Genomic DNA, 26717 nt, shown 5'->3' with positions numbered 1-26717 from the left:
GGCCACGCTACTGCTTTAGTTTCTTCGAAATAATTTTTAAAAATATGCAAAGATTTTCAAGACATTGGAGGCAAATCGAGATTTTTTCGAGCAGTCTCGTCTCGACTCGAATTTTTGAATCGGTATAAACATATGTCTCGAATTCCACAAAGCATTTCTCGCCTCAAAACTTGTCTCGTTTTCGAGTCGAGTCGAGACTTGATTCAATACATGTTTCGACTCTTCCCATCCCAAATTGAAAGCAGAAACAATAACAGATAGTAATGCTTTATGGGTAAAAGAAGTCAAGAAACTCAGTTTTTGACATGGATTCAGCTTCAGGTGAAAGTTGTATTATACTAACCCTCTATTGAAGCTATGTTTGATTATTAAATTAGAATATTTTGAAGTCTACCGTACTTTCAAAACCTGTTTTGTATTTACTGTATTATTGCTAAGTGCAATTGTAAGAATTATATTGCATTTATGCATGTAATTTATTACAGTTTATGGTGCATTGCAACTTCATTTCTTGTATGTAAGCGGCATTAAACGTTTACTTATACAAATCTACAAAAACGCACATAGGATATATGCTAGGTTAGTCGAATGAAATATTCCATGAAGATGTGTCTTCTCCATCAAAATAAAAACCCATGAACATCAAAAATACAATACTAGTTAACCAAAAAAGTACCGTCTGTCTCTACACTTTTGCCTTGTTCAGCCAATGATCAGGTTCCGTTACGAAAGACATCTGGAGTCTACGATTCGAAGAAAAATATTTCAGTTTTACGTCCCACGATTATGCCAGCTAGGCTAAAAGAGACGGTGATAATGAGAAATGAATGCAATGGTAAAATGAATAAAGTGGGAGGAAACAGAACAATCCCGATAAAACTCGTGCACACAATGTTTGTCCATCACGAAGTCCACTTGGCGAGAGCTAGTATCGAACCAAGGACACCACGCACCAAAGATGAACGCTTTATCACTTAGTCATCGCGGCCCTACAATGCGAAGAAGACTTTAAATGCACATTGCACCAGGATATTTTATGAAAAAAGTATCCAAGCTCAAAGATATACAGGTAGTCAACTTTCAGAGTTATAAGTAATGTATGTCTTATGAGAAAATGATATTCCATAGCGAAGAGGAAATGTTCAGTAGAAATGAAATGACATATTGAGTTTAACGTCCCATGAATTTGCACCGAGGCTAAGAGAGACGGTGATGATGAGAAATGAACGAGATGGTGAAATGAGAAAAGTGGGGGGGGGGGAACGCTAGAACACCAAGAAAGTCCACGCTCATGGTGTGTGTTTACCACAAAACTCACTTGGCGTGAGCTGGAATCGAAGCACGCACCCCACGCATCAGAGGTAGACGCTCTACTACTGAGCCACAACAAAAAGTATAGTACATGAATAATAATAAAGAAATGTGTTTTTCATATTTTTCTCTTCAAAACTATTGGATGACTAATGGGCGTCTCCAAACCTGTGACTACGAAAAATCAAAATTTGTCATGAATATATTTTAAAAGTATCTAAATAAATGCATGCAGGATTGTAACGTAACTCCGTACAAACCTAGTACTTTTTAAATAAGCTGATACATTTTATTTTGTTTTCTGCAAACAATAAAAATATTCATGTGACTACGAGCCCTCGTCAGAGACACGTGGTTGCGAGCAGAAAAATAAAGAAGAGAGGAAGAAGAAAGCAAATGAAATGTGTGTAGATATGAGAGGGAAAAGCAAGGAAGTGGTTTTTACCCAGCAGACACATCTAGGCCCACATATGTTTAATTATCTGTACTCTGTGAAAGGCTTACATATAATTACTTATTCTCTGCTTCGCTCTTTGTACTTAACACGGGCAGCCCTAGGACCTACAACAAAAAATTAATTTAATATTCTTGCGTTCAGTTGGGAACGCTTTTCCCCAGTCAAGCTACGCCCCTGCGCATATGCATGAGTGTCATTACTGATGCACGTGTGGGACTTTGGCTCAACCAACGATTTTGTCAAAGAAAATGCACAACACATATTCTATTATTTTGCGTCTACTATATGTGTATACAATTCCGTTCGCTTCGGTCTAATTCTTCCTACGCTCTTAGCGTCCACTTTCAAATTTTAGGGTAAGAACTTACGTACCCTCCAAGAACCGTTCTTCCCAGAAAACTAAAATATGTACTCGCCTGTTTTATGTGTACTCTCTCTGTACGCAGTTTCCTTACAATCCTGCATGTTTTAGGGACTTCTGGACTATAGACATTAGAATTATATTTCTTGGTCATACATTTAGGGAGGGGGTTATGACTCACTGAACGGATTCCTTAAGGAAAATACGAATCAAGTATTTTCTTATTTTACGTCTTCCATTTCTGTGCAAAATTGCATATGCTTCAGCCTACTTCTTCCTTCGTTCTTGGCGCGCACTGTACAAATTTTGGGTGATGGCTGACGCAACAACTGTTCTTCCATAGAATTTAATAAATAAAAGTAACAAAGATTGGTTTATTTTAACTTTCAAATAATAATTCTATGCATAAGTATCATATATCTTATAGAATGACAATGTCCGTTCGTCCGTCTGTGTTGACAGGTATCAGAGCAAAAGCGGGAAGAGATTTAGAGAAATGGTCTTTCTGCAATGGTCTCAGCGTCCAAAGTAGGTCCCATGTACTCAGTTCACCTGTTATTCATACCGAAGTATTTAAAATTATCCATTTCTGGTTACAACGTTCATTCCTATAGAACAATGATAGACAAAAGGTAGATCGCGAGCTGCATGTAGCTCGCGGGTCATTTTCGGTAGATCGGGTTAACGATCCGGCTGGACAACCTTAATTCCTCCATAAACAAATGTAAGGATTGTTTTTTAAGAAGTTGGTAGTTCTTTTAGTTGGTAGCTCACAATAGCATTTAAAAACGGTAGGGTAGGTCTGAAGTTTTATAACTTTGAGGACACTGCTATAGAACAACAACGGTATTAGATAGCGGAAAGCTTTTATTGTAGTCAATTGAGCGTCTCAAGAGAACATATCATTATCATCTGTAAAACTCTACTAAAATGTATTTGAAATTTACTAATACACCCGGTTTCAATACTGGTTTTCATCGAGAAAGAAGGTATCGAGAATTAGTTTCATGTGATTCTCCTATATAACCTCCTCCATGCAAATATAAAACTCTATTTTCATTTCATTTATTTGCCTGCTTCATTAGCATGAGAAATTCTCATGTAAACATTACAGTTGTCAGAAAGAGAGAGAGAGAGAGAAAAAAAAAACATACAATATGTTGTGAGGCTTTGAGTTCCCTAGTTAGAACGATCAAATTTCGTCGAATATTTTTCAAAACAGGAGCAATAAACCACAATAAATAAATAAGTAAATACTGTCAAATGCAATTAAAGTAGTTTTAGACGAAGAAATCAAAATAAAATTCCAGGGCATTGTTTACGACTATTTCACTTGTAGACTTTATAGAAGTATAATATTTGTAGCTATGAAATATGATTATAATTGGTATCAGCGTCCATATTAGGAGAAATCAGACAAAAGCAGATAAAATATGTTAATTAATTAGTGTATATTTCTTATACAGTACAGTGGCCCCGTGTAGCATAGTCACTAAGGCTCTCGCCTTCGGTGCGAGCGGTCACGGGTTCAAGGTTCAATTCCCGGTGGAGGCACTCAGTCGAAAAAGTGTGAAAAGTTTTCTCAGGCTAGTCATCCTGAATGAGGTATTCCTGGGTTTTCCTCGTTCACACCGCTCAAAGGCCGTTGTGGTACCTAACTTCTAGGTACCAGGCCGCTTCCTTCCTTCCCTAATGATTTATCCCTTCCTTTTCCCCGGATAATATGCTCGCCGAGGGAAGTCATCTCTCAAATGTGACGGGCTAAAGGCCATACATGGCAAAAACCCAGAAAAATAAACCCTATCCTATCCTACATTATACAGTACAAAAATAAAGAAATAATTTATTTCAACAGAATGAAAAACACTAACAAATACACCAGATTTGCCAGGATCAATACTTTTTGGCACTTGAAATGTTTATTTTTCTTAATTTTCTCGAATCCTTCCCACGAGAGTTTATCCTCAAGCATTCTATTTTGTTCCTCTTAATGTGATATATCAACTTGTATCGAGAGCATTTATCTTATTAACCATACTATACGTACCATCATCATGCTAACGTCATAATGAAGAGGTTGGTGGGCATATACAGTAGTATCAGTTTCACCTTGACAGAAAACGTAGCTCAAGTATAATATCAATTTCTAGATTTATACAGGAATAATTTTTGTCATATTCTCGAAAACTACGCATGAGTTTTGTACCAAAAACATAATAATTTTGTTTAACTCGATAATACATGTCTTGTCTTTGGATAGCTTTTTCTCCTTTAAACGCAGATAATGTTGTAGAATTTAAGCTTTATGTTTTGCAAGTGATCCCTCAGAGCCAAATCCATCGTCCCAGCTGGTTTCCCATTCCGCTACCGAAGAACAGGAGGATTTGCACGCTGAAAGTTCCAATAGGGAAGCTGTTTTGGCGTCCACAGCATCAGGTTCGAATATACCGTGTAGTTTTGCATCTAATTTAGAAACGTTTCAAATGTCACCTTAAAGTCTGAGTAAGTTAATGAATATAACATATATTTGTTACCAATTCTTTTCCATGTGACGTTACTTAGCTACCCCAACTTCTGAATTTCAGGGAAAGTACAATGATAAAAATACAGAAGATACTCTATTTTTGACATCAATATTGAAACACATTTCTGCATAGAATACCCTTTAATAAAACTGCTTGTTCCCGCTTCAAGTTTGTACTAACTATCCTCCAAAAGTCATTTCAACCGGGTTAGACGTTTTCTCGACTTCGACAGCTATGAATTCGATAGAAGTCTCAGCTATTTTTGACATATTTCACCTCCCCTTACCATCTACCAATGGGAATAAACATGGACATAAACGGCACTGGGAGCATCAGTATTTATTTCAGCGACCAATAAATCTATGGATTAGACTCTGATATCAGTTGTTCGGATTATGTTTATGTGTCACTTCTTACAACTTCTACCCATTGAAATGTTTTACTCGAAGAGCATTCTTTTCCAGACTGACAGTCCTATGTCTTTCAAGTTTGGTTAAAATTACTGCAGACGTTTCGGAATTACACTGGAAAATATATTCATACACATTCTCTTCCCCTGTAAATTTCTAATCCACCTGACATGCCAGTACATGCCTAAGTTTGGATTAAATGTTGTCGCGATTGTAACCTAATAGCTTTAAGAACCCAAACTTACTCGTTTCACACATTTTCTTTTTACTTTTTCTTTGTCCCCATGTTGATGAGAGATGAACGTGGACTTTAATGCTTTCGGGAGTGTAATTATTAATCTCAGCGACATCGATAATAATATTGGTCCTTTTCCATATTTTTTACATTCAACCCCATCGAAACACTCTAAGGTATAATGGAGGTTAAACGTAGATTTATATAGTATAGAGAGTATCATTAATTAACTTATGAATCCCGGAAACTATTGGTTCGAAACTAATATAGGTCGTTTTTGATTATTTTTTCATAACGCCATTCCTTCCCCCGGGTACTAATTGAGGCTGAACTTTATTTTGTACGGAATTAATAGTGTCGGTATTCGTCTCAGGGGCCCCGAAACCTATGGAGTCTACAGGAATGTCGATCGCATTCAATCATATTATGTGTTACCCCTTTTCACTTTTCCTATGTGTGCTGGGAAGCCTTACCACATCTGGGAGCTGATCTTGGTAGTAGAGGGCACTGAAATTGTCCTCAATCAAGTTAAGGATGCATAAAACCATTCATTCGGAAGTAATATCGGCCATTTTCTATTTTTTACATATCACCATCCCCACCTTAGGAGTACTGATAGGGTCTGAATTAAGTTATAAACAACACTAGAAATATCACTGTTCATCTCAGCGTCCCCGAAAACTATGGATTCGAAACTAATATCGGCTTTCTCTATCGTTTTATATGTAACCCCTTCTACTTAACCTGGGTGTGTGCTATGTAGTTTTGCCTTCCCTGGTGGCTTGACTTGAACTTAAGGGCATCAGAACTTTCACCAATCAGCTCATGGAGAGTAAAATCTATGGATTCGACACTAATATGGTCGTCTTTAATCATTTTCTATCGCACTCTCCCTAAAAGTATGAGGGTCCTACTCTGACAGTAGTCTTTCCCAGACTGTAAGCAGTAAGTGTACCAAGTTTCATTAAATTGCTGCAGGCGCTCTAGAGTTATGCTGGAATATAGACACATACACATTTAATTTTCTAGGGGGGCGCGGTGGCTCAGTGGTAGAGCGTTCACCTCCGGTGCTTGGGGTCCCGGGTTCGATCCCAGCCCCCGCCAAGTGAACTTCGTGGTGGACAAACACCGTGCTCGTGGGTTTTCTCGGGGTTCTCCCGTTTCCTCCCACTTTCTTCATTCCACCATTTCACTCATCTCTCATCATCACCGTCTCCTTTAGCCTAACCGGCATAACCGTGGGACGTAAAACTTAAAGATTTCATTTCATTTCATTTTTCATCTAATTTTCCCTCTCTCTCTCTCTCTCTCTCTCTCTCTCTCTCTAATTATTATTGATTACTTTTAATCAAGTAATCGTTTTGGGGTAACTCAGTACTTCTGTTTGTATATTATGGATTACTTTTGGAAAATTCTGGAATATTGTTGGTATATTAAGTATTTATACACAAAGATTTGGAGAAACAATATAGCATGTAAATCGTGCAAAATCAATTGAAATCAGCAATAAACACTACAAAGAAAAACAAATAGGAACTATAGTTGATTGAGTTAGCGTTTAGCGTCCGTTTCAGAAATGAGGCTATATGAGACGTAGACCTATAGATTAGCGTCGGGAATCGATTCCGAATATCCCGCGCCAAAGACACACAAGCTAACAAAATAGTCACGAGTGACCTCGATTATTGAAGCAAAGGTGTAGTAGAGTAGGTTATGTTAAATAAGGTTAGCCTAGGTTACCTGAAAATTCCATTAAAGGAAAACGGAAAAGTAAAGGATTCCCACTTCAGCCGTTGTACACTCCTGTAAGGATTCTATGTTTGTCGTTAACTAGAGACAGTACTAGAAAATAACACACACTTGGTTACTCCATACATGTTTCCTAGGAAATACGTATGGCGTAACCAAATAACTGGTAGATAATGGTATTATATTATAGACAATGATAGTACTTGATTGATCATGATATTTTTAACCCCTTTTAAAATAATGATTAAGAAAGAGATTACCATGATTGCTTTTAATGGAGAGCTGCTTGATTGAAGAAGTAATAGCCATGGTAGTTTTGCTAAGGAAGAGTTGACATGAGATAATAATGATCGTTATATTGAATATAATTCTGATTTAGGATATACATTAGTGATATTTTTGTCAACAAACCTTGTCGTTAATATTCCATATGATTGCTCAAAATTTGAACTTGATTAGTGTTTCGGATCTCAAGCTATAACACTAAAAATAAAGCACAAAATGAACGCGCAAGGAAAGTTTATAGTTACAGGTAAGAGATATATCAATTAATTACACAGCCACACGCACACACAAATAAAACTGTGTGCACCGTACCCCAGGTATGGATTCAAAGTATTGTTACACAGAATCCAAATTTCAAAGCCCCAGGACGATTGGCAGTATCAATTCCTTTTTATGGGCGAAAAACTTGAGCGATTTTGGATAAAGAAAAACACATTTTTCGCCCATAAAACAAAATTGACATGGTCAATTGTCTTGGAGTTCCGAAATTTGGATTCTTTGTAACAAAACACATGGAATCTATACCCCGGGGTCCACTACACAGAACGTTTATATATATAAATAATATAGCTCTGTTAGGTGTATCCGTATCCTTCCTATCCAAAATCGCTAAAGTTTTTTTTTTGCCCATAACAAAAAAATTGAGACAGTCGATCGTCCTGGGGTTTCGAAATTTGTATTCTGTGTAAAGAAAAATACATCGAGTCCACATTCTGGGGTCCGGTGCACAGAACTTTTGTCGTGTGTTTGTGTGTGTAGCTGTATTATCAAGGTAGTATTAGCACTTTGAACTTGAACGTGGTACTAATACCAAAGCGTTCAAACTGTTCTTGAACCTTCGAAGGTAATAGTAGCGTAATATGGGGAGAGAATTTCAATAAAGAACCATCTGCGTTATGGACGTGAACTCTGCCACCATTCGATTCCTGAAACCTTCTAGTTTTTTAAGAAGTTTGGCTTACTTGAACTCCATTACGACCTAGGAAGGGTTGACCAGTCGAGACTGCCCTCTTTGCTGATAGCGGTCGTTAAAATCCTCTCTCTTATATAGACGTTCCAGGTGAGGCGGTGGCACTGCTGTTCCCTCATCATCACGTGACTGGTGTTGTCTTTGTCGTCCGCAGCTGTACTAACACATGTGGTTGTTGTATATAAATAGGAGCACGTGTTGGATGTATGTAAACACAAGCGTGTGGGACATTACGATATTTATTTACCCTGTCCATGTGCCCATACACTCTTCCAGACACAAAAAACCTTAACAACTACTTGATGAATTACATAAACTTAAGGAATGGTATGAAGGGTATATTAATCAAATTTGTTAACGGCGGTAATCCATGCACCAAAAATGGTAGAAATCAACTCTTCCCGTTTTTTTTTTTTTTTCATCAGTATAGAACAAAAGATGGCAAGAGCTAGCGATAAGCGGTTTCCTGCAATCGACTAAGCGTCCCAAGAATACATTTAATCTCTGTCCTTAAGTTTCGCTAGAACCGGAAGCAGCAGTAATCCGCTACGACTTTCGGTTTAATAATGGGTCTAGGTCTAAAACGACAAGATATAGCCCATTCTAAGGATAGGTACCATATTTTCTCTCAGCCGTCTACTCAAACAGGAAATATCAGGTGTCAATGCGTTCTAGTTTCATCGTTGATCGCTATAGAATGAAAACAGTTATAGATAGCGAAAAGCAGTGTTCTGTAATAAATTAGGCAGTGTTTTTCCAGACATCTTAGAGGAAAATTTACCCTCAAAGTTCTACAATCCCTCCATTTTTAAAAGATACAAGTGTAACATATAGATGATGAATATGGTCTCATCCTAAAGTTTTAATTCCCCCACCCTGTAATAGAGAAGATTGGATAAAGCACTGAATTAAGAGTCTCAAGAATATATTCTACTTCCACTCTCTCTGTACTGAAAGTTGTGAAGTTGTACTACCGCTTCCAGTTTTGGGAGACATGCTGGCTCAATGGTAACCTCCAAAACTCTGGATTGGACCTAATATGGGTCATTTTCGATCATTTTTTTTTATATCTCCCCCTCCCGCAAGTTTTGGGGCGGAATTTGGATTTAAACGGGATCGCAAGTGTAATTGTTTGTCTCAGCGATCCCGAAAATTATGAATTCGACATTAATATCAATCATTTTTAAATATCTCTCCCTTTTTCTCCCCTAAATTGTACCGTTAAAGTGAGACTATGAATACCATCCCGGGCCGGAACTTCATCTATGTTGAAAATTTGATCGAGATCGATCGAGTGGTTCAAGGTTGATTTATCTACATATATTAAGTATTTACCCGCCATCCTATAATATGTAAATAAATTCTGAAAGGGAGAGCCACAAACAGCAGAAGCTCGGCCTCTCCCTGAATCGCTATAAAGATTGTTAACTAACTCTTTTGTACTCATATACATATTAATAAATTCTAAATTCTAAAAGAAATTCTAAGAGTTATTAAGTCACAAATATAGTCACTTTCATGGGTAAAATCCATAAATTCGGTGAGCTCGTGCATCCGATAAAGCACAACCATTTAGTTCAGTGACGCTGACTAAAATGCAGTGTAATGTTCGTTTTCTCTACGATCAAAATTATTTCTTTCGTGATAAGGGAAGTTGCCGCGAGTACGGGAACGTTCTGCAGTTAGTTCTGAGTCTGTCCCGAATAGCACAGAGAAATTTTAGTTGGAAAGGTTCTAAAGTTTGAGTAGAGTCCAATCTATATATATAAAAATGAGAGTGACTATGTTTGTAACTCAATAACTCTTAAACCACCCGACCTATCTCGATCAGATTTTCAACATAGGTGAGGTTCAGGTCTGGGATGGCTTTCGTCATTTCACTTTCATGGTGCAACTTAGGGGAGGAGGAGAAGGAATTTTAAAGTGATCGAAAATGACCGATATTAGTGTTGAATTCATAGTTTTCTGGATAGCTGAGATGAACAGTGGCATTTCTGATGCCGTTTAAATACAAATTCTGTCCCCATTAGTACTCTTAATGGGGGATGTGACATACAAGTAATTGAAAATAACCGATATTACTGTCGAATTCAGAGTTTTTGGGGTCCCTAAGTTGATTGGTGACAGTTTTGGTGCCTTTTACGTCCAAAATGAAAGGTACGAAGAACGGGATACCGACAAACTTTAAGAGGTGATTCTTAACATCAAAATAGAGAAAAAGTTCATATGGATCTGTGGGAAAAAGTGCATAGTTTCAGAGCTAGGGCTGTCCAAAATCGCGAAAAAGCCAAATTTCAAGAGGCCCTATTTTGAATTAGAGAAATCGTGGAGTGGTGGTCTTTTTCAGTGTAAAGGAAGTCAAGCATACACTATCCAAAATGTATATTTCATTAATGCTCAATGGGTGTGCAGAGTATTCCCTGCAGGGTTAAATTCCCAGACATGCCATCAACCGAATATTGAGATATGCTCTGACTTAATGATTGGGCTAAAGTAAGCAAACGATAAGCCTTGACAGCAGTGAATATGGAATCCTTTGGCGCGATGTCGGAAGTGTTAAAGATCGTCAATAGCGCGGTCTCTCATCCTTGGGGAAAAAGCATGCTGCGATGTTTTCTTTCACGCTTACAAGTGAAGAATACGTGAAATATACTGTAAGGAAATACATCGCATTACATGTTATTCCGAACACAAAGAAACATGGAGATGCTTGTTCCTAACACTTCCGACTTCCCTCCGAAGTACTGGATGTCTATTGTTGCCAAGGCGTACCTCCTGCTTACTTTAGACCCTCCTTGAAATCAGGGTATATCTGAAAACTCTTTTGAAAGCATATTTGAGAATTATACCCTGTACAGAATACCCTGCACACCCATTGAAAATTGATGTAATATGCATTTTTGGATTGTGTGTGCGTGACTTTCTTTATGCAGCTAAGGACCACCATCCACAGTTTCTGGAATTCGAAGTAGGGCCTGTTGAAGTTTAGATTTATCGCGATTTTGGACAGCTCTAGCTCTGAAACTATGCACTTTTCGCAATAGGTCCATATAAACTTCTTTTCTTATTTTGATGTGAGAAATGTTCTCTTACAGTTTGTCGATATAGTTCATTAACACCCTATATATATTTCTGACAGATATACCACACAACTGAATCGTTTGAACGTGATGACTTCATTAGTTGGTATGTTGCTGTAAACAACGCAAGATAGATAAACTGGGACCGAGTGGGATCCGTATATATTATCCGCAATCCAGGTCTCTCACTGAGGTAGAGGTAATTGAAATTGTCAATTATTCGGATTCTAATGGCGTCGGTAGTGATGAGAACAACGAACTCACTGAACGTTGACCTGTTGAAATTGAAGAATAGGAGCGTATTGTTACAGAGGAAAAAATCGTGCCTGTACAACCACAGAGGAGAGAGGAAAGAAAATTTTGAATCTACCGCCACAGTGGTAGCGCGACATTTAAATACCATCGAGCGCAAAGTGTTAATGAAATTTTGACAGCTAGTGGAAGAGACTCACTTCAGATCTGAATCTTTGAGATTTTATCAACTTTCTGTGCCCGTATAAATACTGCTGTTTTCCCTACATTTACCTTTTCTTCATTCTTTCCTTTTTTTCTTTTTAGGAGCAGAAAATGCAGCGGGTCCCTGTGAAAGGTGGTTTGGAAGGCAAGTGTAAAATGTTTCTACATTTACCTTAGAAAAATGATTGTACTACATCAAATATTTATGTCATATGAATAAAACAGTTATAGCCATTAGCCAAAAAATTTCTTACGGTAAGATTTTCTACCACCAAGAAACTAAACCTTCTGAGTGTTTTCTAGATAAATGATTTATGATTATTTGAGTTGTTATTAATGAAATATTTATTTACGAAATAGTGAGAAAATCCATAAATTCGGCATTCGATTAAGCACAACCATGTACTTAAGTGACGCAGTGCCAGGGCCGTTGAGTATGGGTATGTTGCAATATTTCATATCCTAATTTGACAGTCTTCATCACGGATGCATGGGCGAAATGAAGTGGTGCATTTCTGCCAACAGCAGCACCTCTTTTGTGACCAATTCACGAAGTTTAATCTTCAGTTCCTCTTGTACTTAGTCAGGAAATGTGAATAATGGGTACTAGTAAAAGTTTGCCCTTGTGGTAGATAATCTTTCATGATGACCCCTTGACAGCCCCAGAAAAAGGAAAATATTGTCTTGGTAACAGACTTCTGCACTCGTGCCTTTTTAGGTTGGGAGAGGTGGAGTGTTTCCATTTGCTCATTTCCTTTGTTTCTGGGTAATAAAGATAAACCCAACTTTCATCCATTGTCGCTAGTTTGCCGAAAAAGTTCTCTTCATCCACCTCACACCGACACAACATCCTCGTGGTTTCTCTTATGGGAAGGTGTGAGCACCCGCCGTGCTGACACGTGCTGAAGATGAAGCTGGTTGTGAATGATATTTCAAGTAGACCCGTAAGTGGTACCTATAGCACAAATAACACTTTCAGTGGTTATCCCCCTGTCTTCCATTATGATCTTCTCAACTTTCTCCATCAAGGCGGCATCACTAATAAAAGATGGTCTTGCACATCTAGAGACAGCCGTGGTGGTTATGTGTCCAGTTTGGAATTGACGTTTCCACTTGGATACTATCTCATAGCATAGACTTCTTCGTGGAACTTGTTCCTAAGTGAAGTCTTGACCCGTCTACGGTAGGTCCAATATTTTTGGAGCTATGGACCTTTGAAGTTCATTTTTTCATGTTTTCGGCAGCCTACAACTCCGAAAGGAAATATTTTGCACCCAGGTTGATCTATACTTTATGTAATATCTTAGTGTCAGGAATCACCTCCCAAATGTTGTCGGATTTGTTTTGAAACACCCTGTATTTGGTTCAACTTTTACTGAAATATATTTGGTTGCTTTACTGGCACAAATAGACCTGTTTGGAAATGTTAAGTTTCCACAAATATGATACTTTTGCGATAATACGCAAATTAAATACTAACACTCCGCGTCATAGCATGGAGTGATCAGCGATGACAACATTGGGGGAGATTTTATTTTTTAACAAACAAGGGTAGATATTCGGAGCAGACGGAATTCCAAGAAGATATCATCTCTCTTTGGGTTGAATCTTCCACCAAAGTTTATGGATACAAAATATTCCGAATAAATTGTCCAGTAACAAATCCATCGTAATTAGAAAGTACCCCTTGAGGAGTTTTCAGGTGAAATGTGTTATGCCACATTATGATATTGTTAATGAAATTTTGTTTTATGAAATACAAACAAATCGCTTTATGAAATATGAGCAATGTTTTTAGTGTTGTAAAATGTAACTGTGTAACTCTACTCTGTAAAGTGTAACTTTACGTTTCCTGAATCTTTCGTTTTGCTTTCTCTTTGAATAAAATTCCTTATACCGGATCTATAACCGTAAAAGAAGAATATTGTTATTATTAAGTACTCTTCCTTTTGGCAGGTCTTGGGACTAATTAGTTTTTATTTTTGTTTTCAATTTTAGATTTGGGCTTGGAATTGTTTTTTCCACGTTTCTCGATCTTCAGCTTCCTCTTTTAACTCCCAATATTTTGTTTTATTTTTCAAATCGTCCATCACTTGTGTCCTTCTTCTTCCTATTCCTCGCTTTCCTTCCATCTTCCTTTTATAGCGGTATGAAGAAGACAATTTCTTCGCAAGATCTGTCTAATCTAATTTTCCTTCTTACGAAGGGTACTTGTTGACAGTGTCCTTTTCTCTCCTATCCGTTTCAAAACATTTTCGTTCGTTACACTCTCTGTCCATTTTTGATTCTCCATCATCCTACAACACCAAATTTCGAAGCTCTGTAAATATTTCTTTTTAAACTTCCGTAATGTCCAAATCTCTGAATCATACAGTCTAATACTCCATTATGGTACTTGACCAACTTCTTCCTAAGTCCAATATTGAGCCTGTTAGTTAAGAGTGATCTTTTCTTGTTGAATGCTTCTTTGGCTATGGGTATTCTTGATTTAATCTCTTTGGTGCAGTAAACGTTTCTCGTCAAAATAGTTCCCAGATTTGTCAATCAACTATTTTGTCAATCATCTCTTGTAGTCCTTCGGTTCTAACTATAATAACTGTATCATTTGCATACCCGATCTTCTTAATGATGTGTGGTTCATTAAATATTCACTGTAAATGTTGTATAATTGGAATGACATGCTATATTCTTGTCTGACACCTCTTCAAATCTCCACACTATTGGTTTCTCCTTCATTCAAGACCAACTTCACGTGTTGTTCTATGTACAGGTGTCGAATGAGTCATTGGTCTCTCCAGTTGACCCCAATTTCTTTAAATATTTTCACAAGTTTCGTCCAATTGACCCGGTCGCAAACTTTTTGCCAAAATCGATGAAGCACAAACACAACTCTTCACTTACATCAAGAGGAGAATATAATGGATATTAAAAAGTGTGTGTGTGGATAACTTATAAATAAGACAAAATGCAAAATAAAATTTAAGTTTTCAACATTCAGCTTTCACCAGTTTAAGTTCTCTGCTCCCCATCCTTTTTCTCAAGATCTTTTATTATACCAAACTCTGATTTGTGATATTACCCTCTTTAGTAGCAAAATTTCATACTTTCTCCAAGCTTTCGCATAGTCGCTCTAGTGTTCATTTTCTCCGTAATCTGCCAAAGCCTTGGGAACTTTTTAATTTCTCTACCTCTTCCCTTGCTGATTTTACGTTACGATATATTTTGTACTATTTTTGACATATTGTAAACAAAATTATGTGCATTGTTGTAAATAGGCCGTTCTGTAAGGATTCACTATGGCTGGAAACAAGAAAGAACAAGAATTTTATGATTGAATGGAGAAAGTGCTTTATGGTGGAATTTAGTGGACATAAAGTTTAGGTTTGGAACCTCAAAACTCATGTGCTAACTTGGGAACATTATTTCAGCAACCCCTTATCAAATTCTATGATTTGATCTAGCAGAAAAAAATCCAAGCCATACTTATGACTAACCAAACTTTTTTCTTCTCTTGTAGTTTAACGAGGACATTGAGTAATGGTCAGTTGGTCGAACTGGCCAGAAAGCATGAGGAGCATTTAAAGAATATTTTTACAGGAGAGGAAAGTTGCAAGCAAAGTGAGGTAAATTTAATTATGGTCAGAGTGAATTAATCACGTAAATATTTGTAAATAACAGCACTCTCTTCTTCATCGCTTTCCACATTCGTTAGTTCGTCCTCCTTTTGTGACACGTAACATCGCAATTTCGTTCACAAATGTTTTACATTTAAATATTTTTATGATGTTAACTTGCTAAGTGTTTGTTATGAGAACTACAGAGTACGGCATAAAAAAAAAAAAAAAAAAAAAAAAAAAAAAAAAAAAAATCCTCGGTTTAGGTGACGATTGGAAGTCCTATACAGAACAAGTCCTAAGTGCGTAAGTCCTAGAAATATGAGCACAGGCAATAAATTTTTGGTCTTCTGCAGTTTAGAACTTGTGCCGCTAAGGACTCTTGCATTTTAGAACTTGTCCAGTTCAGGACTTAAGCAGTTTACGATTAATTAGTAAATTGATTTTTTTTGGACTTTTATAGTTTAGGACAAGATGAGATAGAGTCTATCTATTTCAAGTGTGCCCTCGAAAAATATGTGAAACATACTTCAGCCCTACCCCGGTCAACCTTTTACAGAGGAAATCTTCCTTTTGCTTTGGTGAAAGAAGTGAATGACCTCAGCTGTGTTGCCAATTTGTCATTCAGTTGTTTGGTCTTCGCGAGTGAAGATCGTACGCTACTTGGAATGGCAAACAAGACAGTGCATAGCGAAGTCTGTGAAATAATTATATGTTGCAGCCTTGTTCGTATGTAACTATTGAAGGACTTGGTTACAGCAATTTGTCCCTCCTCTTTCGAGGGAGGTACAGGGAAATACACATCAATAGCAGCACGAGCAGGGGCACTTGAAGTACAAAGGCTCTAGTTAATTATTTATCAAAACTCTTGCTTTCAAGACCTGTGCCTGTTCCATTCAATTGTTTTAGTTCTAAAAATTCGCCATCGCAACACATAATGCGACAGTGCTGCCACAACGCTCTTATGGACATAGTTAATTACAACAATAATAGCTATTTAGTATTATTATTAGTAATACTAAAACAATAATTATTATCTGTTCTTCATTTATACATGAATTATACAAAATAACTTCTCTCATTGTGAGAATGAATTAATACCATTTTTATAAAAGATGCCAATCCAAAACATTTCGTGTGAAAAAGAAGCCAATTTCCAAAAGAGTACAAAAAGTAATGTTGGAGCCGCTGTGGCTCAGTGGTAGAACGTTTACCTCTGGTGCATGGGGTCCTTGGTTCGATCCCAGCTTGCGCCAAGTGAACTTTATGGTGGACAAACACCGTGTGCGTGGGGGTTTCCTCGATGTTCTCCCGTTTCCTCTCACTTTCTTCATTCCACCATTTCATTAATTTCTCATCATCACCATCTCCTTTAGCGTAGCCGGCATAAACGTGGAACGTAAAACTCAAAGATTTCATTTCATTTCAAAAAAGTAATGTTATCTATACAGTCAGATTATTCTGCCAAAATAAGGTGATATCGATTCTGCCAAATTCTAAAAATAAATGTTCTCATTTTGCAAGTTTCTGAAGAATTTGGAAAACTGGTTGTAAAAGATCATAACTTACCTTGGCTGAAGAATTTGGTTGCATGGATGACCTAACCAGTTGACCAAGTTCTTCAAATACTTTCAGAATAAGGTAATTTATTTCTAGAACGTAGCAAAATCGATATCATACCTTACTGAAGAATTTAGACATACAATTATTATTATTATTATCATTATTATTATTATTTGTTTGGAACTTGGCTTGTTTTTGACGCAAAGTGTTTTGGATTGGGATATCAGACATTTTTTAAGATTCAATTTAGCTACTGCACTCCATATAACCTTCTTCAGTACATTTTGCAGTGACTGGTTAAAGAAAGATAAGATTAAAAAAAATCATTCAAGTTCAACATTAAATTCCCTGTAATTTGATACTTCAAATTATTTTTTCGTGTCTGTGTGTGTTTTTTTTTCTTAAATTTTGACGGCATTTCTTCAAGATGCCAGCAGAAAAACATATTTTGCATGACTGCATTTACGTATACATTTAATATGTTGATTGGAAGATTATTGATTTCACTTTAAAGTGAAAAACATTATGTACTTTTTTTTTTTTATTTTGACCTTATTGAAGGTGTACTCTGGGAGGTTGTTGCTGTTTCACCCATGTAGTGAAACCTAAGGTGTTGAAATTTCCTGGATATGTAAATGTTATCCTCCATCACTGCACAAGATTTCATATTTCTCATTAGTCGTGAAAGTAATTCTTTTCAGTAATTATTTTTAATTTTCAGTAATTTTCAGTTATTTCATTCTTTCCAGCTTTTCGAAACATATCGCAACAAAAAGGAACTATTAACTGTTGCATTTCATCCAATAATGAAAGGATACACAATGGAGCAAACATCGTGCTTATTGAAAATATTAGATGATATTTTTCGAGAAGACGGAATATCATATTCACGAGTAAGTAAACAAAGATTTTTCTTTTCAGAAAATATCAGCGATTTATTTTTGGTCGAAAAGAAGTTTGGCTACATATAATAGTAAATGCGTTAATTCCTTAAAATAACATTATTTCGACATTACATATATTTTTATCAACTTTTCTTATGCTTGTGTGTTGTTCAATTCAACTGATTGTAAAGTTAGGTAATGATGATTGTATTTTAAACTTGCATGAATTTATAATCTACCATAAATAAGAAAAGAACAATATATTTTACCTTTTTAGACGTCCAAACTATCCTATATCAACATGGGCGCCCGAAGGGGGCAGAGTGGGGCCCGGGCTCACGAAAATACTTACCGTAGTGTAGCTACAATAAATACCAGACGTAATATAGCAACCATGGAGATGCCCCCACCTAGCAAATTTTGTTCGGGCGCCCCTGTACATCAGGTTATTTCCAAAAGTATCCGGACTGGTACTGAAACATTACACCATTAGTAATAAATTGTTCATATCATATACTTGGTTACTGTGCACTTGGAAACCCTGGAAAAGTCAGGGAATTTCAAATCGACTGGAAAAGTAAGGGAATTCTTAGAATTTTCTGGTTTCATTTGCTTTTGTATATTGTATTAGCATTTGGCTAGCTGGGGGCTTTGCCACCAAACCTCTTGTTTACTCGACCTACAGCTTCGCACCTCAAAAACTTGCAACCATTCCCAATTCCAGTTCAAATACCAAGTTTCATGTCTCTTGCCCTGCGGAATCCCCTGATATGAACATTTTATTATAATAATTGTTATCCCCACCCAGCTGGCCTAGGGCCCCGCACCTAATAAACCTGCAAGCATACCGAATTTCAGTTCAAATACCATGTTTCCTTCCCCATCGAATTTCCAAAAATCCTTCCTTAGTAGTACCCTATGTGACAAATCCAGTGTGCTTCCAAATTTCAATTTTTTAGCTTAAACGGTTTGGCTCGGGCGTCAATTATTAATTATTATTGTCAGTACTCCTTTATTTTTGAAATTATATTGCCTCATCAGTTAGCAGAAAAAATCTCATTCTTATCATTTGAAAAGGTAAGGAAATTCAAAATTAATTATGTTATTCCAAATCGAGGGCGTCATTCGCTATCGGTTGAGTAGACGCAACAAAAGTTATAGCGGAAATAGGCATAGCAAATATAATTGCTTTTCACATTTTGATGTTGCGTGGCGATTTACAAATTTGGAGATGGCAAATACAGAATGAAGCACAGAGTTTTTCGAGTGAAACGCAAAGTACAATGTACCAGGGGCTCTCATTTCCTAACAGTTTGCGTCAATTTTACTATTTGCTTATCTGATGAAAAATACGAAACGAGTGTTCCGAGAATTGTTATGTACAAGGACAATCTGTACCCCCCTACTTTAGGTTTACGTTTGTTTTGAACGGAGCACCTACTGGATCAATTTTAGATGATTTCACTTTATTAGTCCCGCAACGGAGTGGTAGCAACATCGCAAAAGCGCTTACTAATGCTAAAATAACCGTCAACGGCGGTTCTAAGGACTGTCTACGAAATAGTGAAGTAAAACATAATCCACTTGCATTGTATCATGAGCTTTCTACCCTGGTATGGCGTTTCTTATAGAGATTGTATGCTTCTCAGAATTCAGCTTTTATTAATGTATTTCTGGGGTAATATCGATCGCAGAAGTAAGATTACACATATTTGGATTACTGCTGACATGCTCTTTTAAAATTATATTATATATTTCTTCTGTAAATGTTACAGACTTATGCTACCTTAAAATGTGATAGCACCCCAAACTTTCATCAATACCGAGCCAGCTGTTAAGCAAGTTGTGATTGATGATTCTAAAATAGATGTAGTAAATATTTTTGTGTCCAACATCTAAGGATACTTTTTTGTCACAAGTATACTTTACCAGGCTCTAAAAGTATAAATGACGTATCCTAATCAAAAAGGTTGCATGATATTGTAAATGATACTAACCTAGCATGCACATTAGCTTAAATTAGGATATAAGTTTCGCAGATGCCTGCCAGTAGTTGGTTCCCGTCCCCGTTACCCCTCTTAATCCTTCCATCATTCTAGTTTTGTCTCTAATATATTTTCGATACTACAATTCTTGAAATTTCAGTTTTTCATGTGAAGGCGCATTTTGTTTTCACAGATAATGGATGCCACATTATGACACTCTCCAAGTATAAGTTATCTTCGTTCAATTTTCAGTGGCTTACAAACAGTGAGTTCTCTTCCTGGCTTTTGCCTTGCAAGTCTGACAAATTTTCAGGAGAGCAGGAGGGGGATTTGCTACCCCTTAAGAGTTTGAGGAATACATATACTTTAATCGATTGTCTACTAATACAGTAGTAAATAAAGTGAAAGTCTTATGTAGGTGGTGCTCTTTCCCCCCCCCTCCCCTCTCCCCCAAGCGAAGTCTGAAATGACGCCTCTGGTGCGTTGAGCTCGCATACTGCATGACAATGCTCCAATCCACATAGCTGTTGTTGTCAAGGTTGCAGTTTTATCTGTCTAACTGTCAATTCGTTAGACACACTCATTTGAATCAGTCGATGTGCGTTGAGATTGCATACTGCATGACAATGCTGCAGTCTACTCGGCTGTTGTTGTTAGGGTTGAACTGAAAGAGTGTGGAATTGAGGAGATTCATCACTTACCTTGCAGAACATATTTAACACTGCAGATTTTCTCAACAACAGAGGTTTGTACTGGAGCACTGTTACGCACTATGCGAGTTCAACGCGCAACGACTGATTCAAATGACTGCCTCGAACGAAGGCAGCTGGTTAGTTGAAACTGATACATTATTTCTCTCATAGACGACACTATATGCCATAAAAGGTCTATTACTAATTACTAGTTAAGTATCATACTGGAAACTTTTGGAAATACCCTTTTACGTAAGTATGGGAAGTCTTATAGACGACTATATTTGTCTGTCTGCCTACAGGTATCAGAGCTAAACCGATTAAAGATGGAAAGAAACGTCTTGTTTCAATCAATTCAGCGTCCCAAGAATTGGCTCAATCTCTTCTCTGGATCCAAATCAAAAGTAATAGAAATCTACCCCGGTTTCAATCAGGGTGGATTGATTTAAATCAGTCTGATTTAAATCACGATTTAAATCAAGATTTAAATCACTTGATTTTTTTAATAAAAATCGTTGATTTAAATCGAATTCCTAAATAAATTAATTTAAAATGAAGATAAGTAAAATCCCGTTTCTGTTCTATTATTTCGATTATGGAAGTTAATAATCATAATACAATGAGACTCAAATGTACAGTATAGTATGAAAACAAGTGTCATGCAGAGGATGATTAGGGAAAATCCCGTTTTGAACAGGTAACGGAGCAATCCTTCTTTCTTCTTTTCGTAACATTGGGTTTGGGTTTTAAAATCGTTAACTATTCCAACGGGGAAATCACCATTGACATTTAAGACGAAAATTCTTTTTTGTGCTTGTCTGTTTGTTTGTCCTCATATAATAGGGCGTATTTAGAGGGGTCCTATCCCCTCTCCAATTTTTTTGTTAATTTTATAACTTTAGGCAAAATTTATGTATTTCATGCCGCAAGCTGGTTCTGAGTTTTTAAAAATAGGCCCCTGCCAAATATCAGTAACTTTTGTGAAAAAAAAGTGTCTTTTTGATAAACGTTGCTGTACTTTTTCCTTAATGCTTGACGTTTTAAATTATATCACCTATTTTTAGGTGATATGGTAGAATCTTAATTATTCGATTAAAAAAGTACCAATAAGGCATTTTACTTCGTTTTCTGTAAGGCTGGAGGCATTTTAGAACACGTTACATATGCTTTCACGCAGGGTTGGCTGGTTTAAACCATGCAAAAAACAAAAAATGTTTGTAAAAGTGTAAATTTTCGTAAAATCTTCAACACACACATTAGTGGGTTATCGCATGTCACTCCCGCATATTATTCCTATTATATTCAAATTTAAATTCCCCATTTATTACTCAAAGAAATTAGCCCTATACTACAAAAGCAACTTTTTTTGTAAGGTTATGAATGTTTCTTTTGTGATTTTTTAAATAGTTTGTTATTATTGTTATGCAATTGCAATCAAAGGAGAATTCTAAATATTGTATCGTTTTAGTAATGTTTACTATTGATAATATACATCAAAATATCGTACTTTGGGGAAGGGGGTCATACAAATCCCCCGAGAGGCATTTACTGAAATCAGAAATATTTTTGGTATCTATTTATGTATAAATGGGTCAGAGCCAAAGTCGACTCAAATAATTCTTATTTTTATTCACTTTTCTTACTGATATGAAAATTACGACGTTGTATTTCTTTAACTTGGACTAATCAAAGTCGTAGTGAACTAATTTGGACTAAATTAGTTCTGTACTCTGCAGTATTTTGAAACTGTCCATATGTAATTCTGTATAATGGTTTCAATTGTGCAACTGTTTATCTTTTTGTTCTTCTGAAATGACTCTTGACAATTAGACAATTATATTAAAAGTATGTAAAGATCAGTACAACGTATCAGGAGTCCTTCGTGAGTGAGTCGGCAGACGTATTGCATTTGTGGCCAATTAGTCCAGTTTTCAAGTTCAAATGGAGGACAATTTGTTTCGGATGTAAGAGACGAGAAACGGTTTGGACTCCGCTTTAAGCTTATGTGATCCGTTCCAGCACAACCCGGTTGTTGCATAATAACACCAAAGTGAAACAAACTTATTTTTGTTCATATGTGATATAAATGCATAGAGTAAATTATTTAATTAAAAAAAAAACTGGTTTAAACCAAAAAACCAGGTTTAAACAAAAAAAAACTGATTTTTTGTTGTTTTTTTTTTCAATAAAAACCATGGTTTTTGCCTACCCTGCAACGCCTTTCTGTGTTGAGGCATAGTGTGTGATGTGATAAATTTAAAAAGATATTTTTTGTTATGGGTATTATTATTATTATTATTATTATTATTATTATTATTTGGCGGGTTACATTTTGCATTCAGAAGACTGAAATTTTGCACACTCGTTCAGTGCACCCCTTAATAATTTTCAGATGTTTTCAGATCTCTATGTGGAAACAGCGGGGTCCAGAGGGGCAAAAATGTTTAAAAAAGGATATTTTTAACAAAAAATAGCTTTTTTCGTGATTTTCCCGTCTCAGATGAAGACATATGAATTGTACCGTTTGAAAAGCTGTTCTATTCTGAAGAAAATGATGTACATACTATGCTCCTAGGATAAATAGGGATGTCTCAGGAAACTGTTACCTGAGATCCTGTTTTATACGGGAATCTGGGGTATTTGGGGAATATTATTTTTCACGGGCTTACTTTTGCACCTACAAGATTGAAATTTTGCACATTTACTCAGTGCACCCCTCAGTATTTTTCAGATTTGTTTCAGATCTCTGTCTTAAAACAGGGGAAGGGGTCCACAGAGGTAAAATTTAAAAAAGACATTTTTTAACAGAAAATTCCTTTTTTCGTGATTTACCCGCCCCAGATACATGATGGAGACATTTGAAGGGTACTGTTTGAAAATTTGTTTTATTCTGAAGAGAATAATGTACAAATCATGATCTTAGAATAAATAGGGATGTCTGAGGAAATTTTTATATTAAATCCGGGTCATCTGGGGCATTGTGGGAATGTTCTTAGCTCATTGTTAAATAGTTTCCTCACTCTTACTACTCAAAAGAGAAGCTTGAAATTTTGTACACACATTTAGTACACCCCTTAGCATTTCCCAGTTGATTTCGAGATCCGTGCTGTAACACAGAGGTATTTAGAGGGTACCAAATTTTTAAAAAAAAAGTTTAAAAAAATGCCGATTACTCTCAAAATTTCCCGCTTCAGGGACATGATAAGGAAATGTGAATGTTACCGTTTCAAAAGCTGTTCTATTGTAAAGAGAGTGATGTATGTACCATGATCCCAGGATAAATAGGGATGTTGATGTAGCTGCTTGACTGAAAGTCTATAATTTACCTTTAAAAAGAGCCATAATTTAAAAGGGTTAAAAAACATTGTTTGGGATTGATATAGGTTAACGCTTGGGGATAATTCAAAATTCAACCCCAATACTTTCACTTAAATGGCATAATTAGCATTTAATACTAATTCCTAACGCTTTATCTTCAATTCGCGACTTGTATTATACCAGGAGAAAGATTTGATTTAAATCAAAAAAATCGATTTAAATCAAAAAAATCAACAAAAATGATTTTTATTAAAAAAATCATGATTTTTTTCCACCCTGGTTTCAATGTTGGACACCATAGAGCATAAAATGTAATAAATTGCGAGAAGAATTTTTTTTTTAAGTGATTCAGTAACCCAATAATGAATTATATTTCCATCTTTATCCTTTATAACAAAACCAGTAACAGTGGAAATTCAGTAGAACTGCCGATTTCCGTATTGATCTTAGTACGGCAAAAACGATGAGAGTTAACCTAATATCGCTTGTTGATGTGGATTGAACTTCGAAAGGATAAGTTCCAACCAAAACTTTATTCCTCCATTCAAACTGAAAGTACCACAAATCTACGATTTCCGGTTCCCGTACTGACTGCCATAGTGTAACACAGTATTCGACAATAATAAATTTTTTTCTTTGTATGTATTAAGATTAGGTTCCATCTCTTACTTGATTTGTCTATTGCTTCCAAAAATGGTAAACGTTGAATCTACTACCCCTCCGGTTCTAATATAGATTTTCATAGAACGTAAATGGAAATAGCAGGCGAGAAACGATTTGTCGATATGGATTCAGGTTTTTAAGAATGCATCTTATCTCAGCTGTTATTAGAATCACTTCTTTCAGCTAGTTGTGATGCTCTATCGAATGGAGGGCTCAAAATTGGAAAATTCGCAAATAACAGATAGGCACACACACACAGACATTCACATGACGTAAACGTCGCCAACACCGAGTGGCCCACTTGCCGGTAAGTATCGATCGTCGATATAGCGAAATCTCGAAGGATTGCGACTGGTGTGCCTCTTGCGGCAGGGTTTCGTCGAGTCGAAACAGATATATAGAATCGGGGTGTTGAAGTTACCACCGGGTAGCAGCGAGGACTTCATTTTCGTCCGCACTCCTTCTGTTTGCCGGGATCACGTTCCTTAAATCTTTATTGTTCCATATATTCTTTATGTCAATCAGCAGCTACAAGTTTAGAATATATTACACTTTTAGATGGGCTACCTACATCTGTTTCCAGAATATTCAAAATATATTTTATAGCTGGAAAACAGTCACGTGAAGATAAGGAACAAGGAACACTTCACAAGGGAATACAAAGTGGGATCGATATTAACCGAGGCAGAACTGAGAGCGAAACTGAGATAAACTTGATACACTTAATGTAGAGAAAAATTATTGTAGCTACAAACACAATGAGTTTCTACACCTCTAAGAGTACCAAAAATTATGCATTTTATGAATTCTTTAAGTTTTACGTCCCACGATTACGCCGGCTAGGCTAAAGGAGACTGTGATGATAAAAATGAGTGAAATAGTGGAATGAAGAAAGTGGGAGGAAACGGAAGAACCGCGAGAAAACCAACGCACACGGTGTTTGTCCACGACAAAGTCTACTTGGCGCAAGCTGGGATCGAACTAAGGACCCTATGCATCATGGGGGGACGCTCTACTAGTTTTTTATTGCAACTTAATGTCAATTCAAGTCAATGAACAAAATAAGGAAAGTGATACAAATTGGTAGGTACAGGAAAAGGTACATTATGCATATAGCTCTCTAAAAAACAATTGCAAAGAACCTATTGCGCATGGCAAAAGAAATTTGGTTTAGTTGTGCATATAAAAACACAGTATAGGAAGTATGAACAAGTTTCTGAGATTTTGGTAACAAATATAAAACATTGTTGCCAATCAATTAATTAACAGCTTGATATTTAGTTCTCGGAAAAAAAGTAAAGTCTGGAAAAAGAATTAAATCAATTGAAATAGCCTTGGGATTAGTGCGGCATATGTGGGCCATATAGCGATAATACTGGGGCCACACCACTGTTGCTTCACCACATTCTATAAGACGAAGTTGAATAGTGACCTTTACATTGCAAGAAACACAAAGATCAGAGTCACTAAACCCAAGTGAATATCGTCAGGCTACAGTATCAACAATTTGATGCACCACAATAAACCACACGGATTTTGCCCGGTAAGCTAAATAAGGAGCATGTAAAACACGCCAGACACGTTGCCAATTATGATGAGGATGTTTAGCAACGATATTAGGAGTAAGAGTACAGGTTTGGTGAAATGCCGAATACAGTTTTTTGAGAGAGGGCACTTCGTCTAAATCATTATTCAACAGTCGATAACAAACCTCACAGAACCGGTGTCAGATAAGTATATTGAGGTGTGAGATATCCAAGATAAAAGCGAGCTCCTAATGGAATACAGTCTAATAAGTTCATGAGGAGCTGAGTAGTAGGATGATCAGGATGCTCGTGGAGTAAACGTAAACATCGTTGGAGAAATAGTGCATTAGTCTGCAAGTCGACATATTTCAAATTCAATCCACCGTTGTGGAAATCGTAGCACAAGATTTGGTAAGAAACACGAAAAATCATAGGTTTCCATAGAAAATTACCCACAATTGTCTTAACTTCTGCAAGATGACAGTTAGGTAAAGGCAATTCTTGGGCAATATAATATAATTGAGACAACCCATATAAACGCACAAATTCTAGGCGAGATAAGAGGCTAATGTTATGTAATCGATGTTGGTCAAGAACATAAGTTATCCGATTGACTGCAAGGCCAACATTAGT

At 36.5% G+C, this 26717-nt stretch overlaps 1 protein-coding gene across 1 annotated transcript in view; it reads left to right on the top strand.

The window, feature by feature from the left end:
* Positions 1-26717, top strand: part of LOC145674256 (uncharacterized) — a 113295-nt gene that overhangs the window by 64399 nt on the left and 22179 nt on the right. Inside the window, exons 6-8 of the mRNA XM_081744091.1 lie at positions 11942-11984; positions 15357-15462; positions 17766-17909. Of these exons, the coding sequence (XP_081600217.1) occupies positions 11942-11984; positions 15357-15462; positions 17766-17909 (293 nt within the window). The remainder of the gene's footprint in view (positions 1-11941; positions 11985-15356; positions 15463-17765; positions 17910-26717) is intronic.

The sequence above is a fragment of the Thermobia domestica genome, chromosome 17 (genome assembly GCF_964235325.1).
Source record: "Thermobia domestica chromosome 17, izTheDome1.hap1.1, whole genome shotgun sequence".
In the NCBI taxonomy this organism is placed as follows: Eukaryota; Metazoa; Arthropoda; class Insecta; order Zygentoma; family Lepismatidae; genus Thermobia; species Thermobia domestica.
Note: the sequence above shows the minus strand (reverse complement) of the source record. Positions and strands in the feature narration are given on the sequence as shown.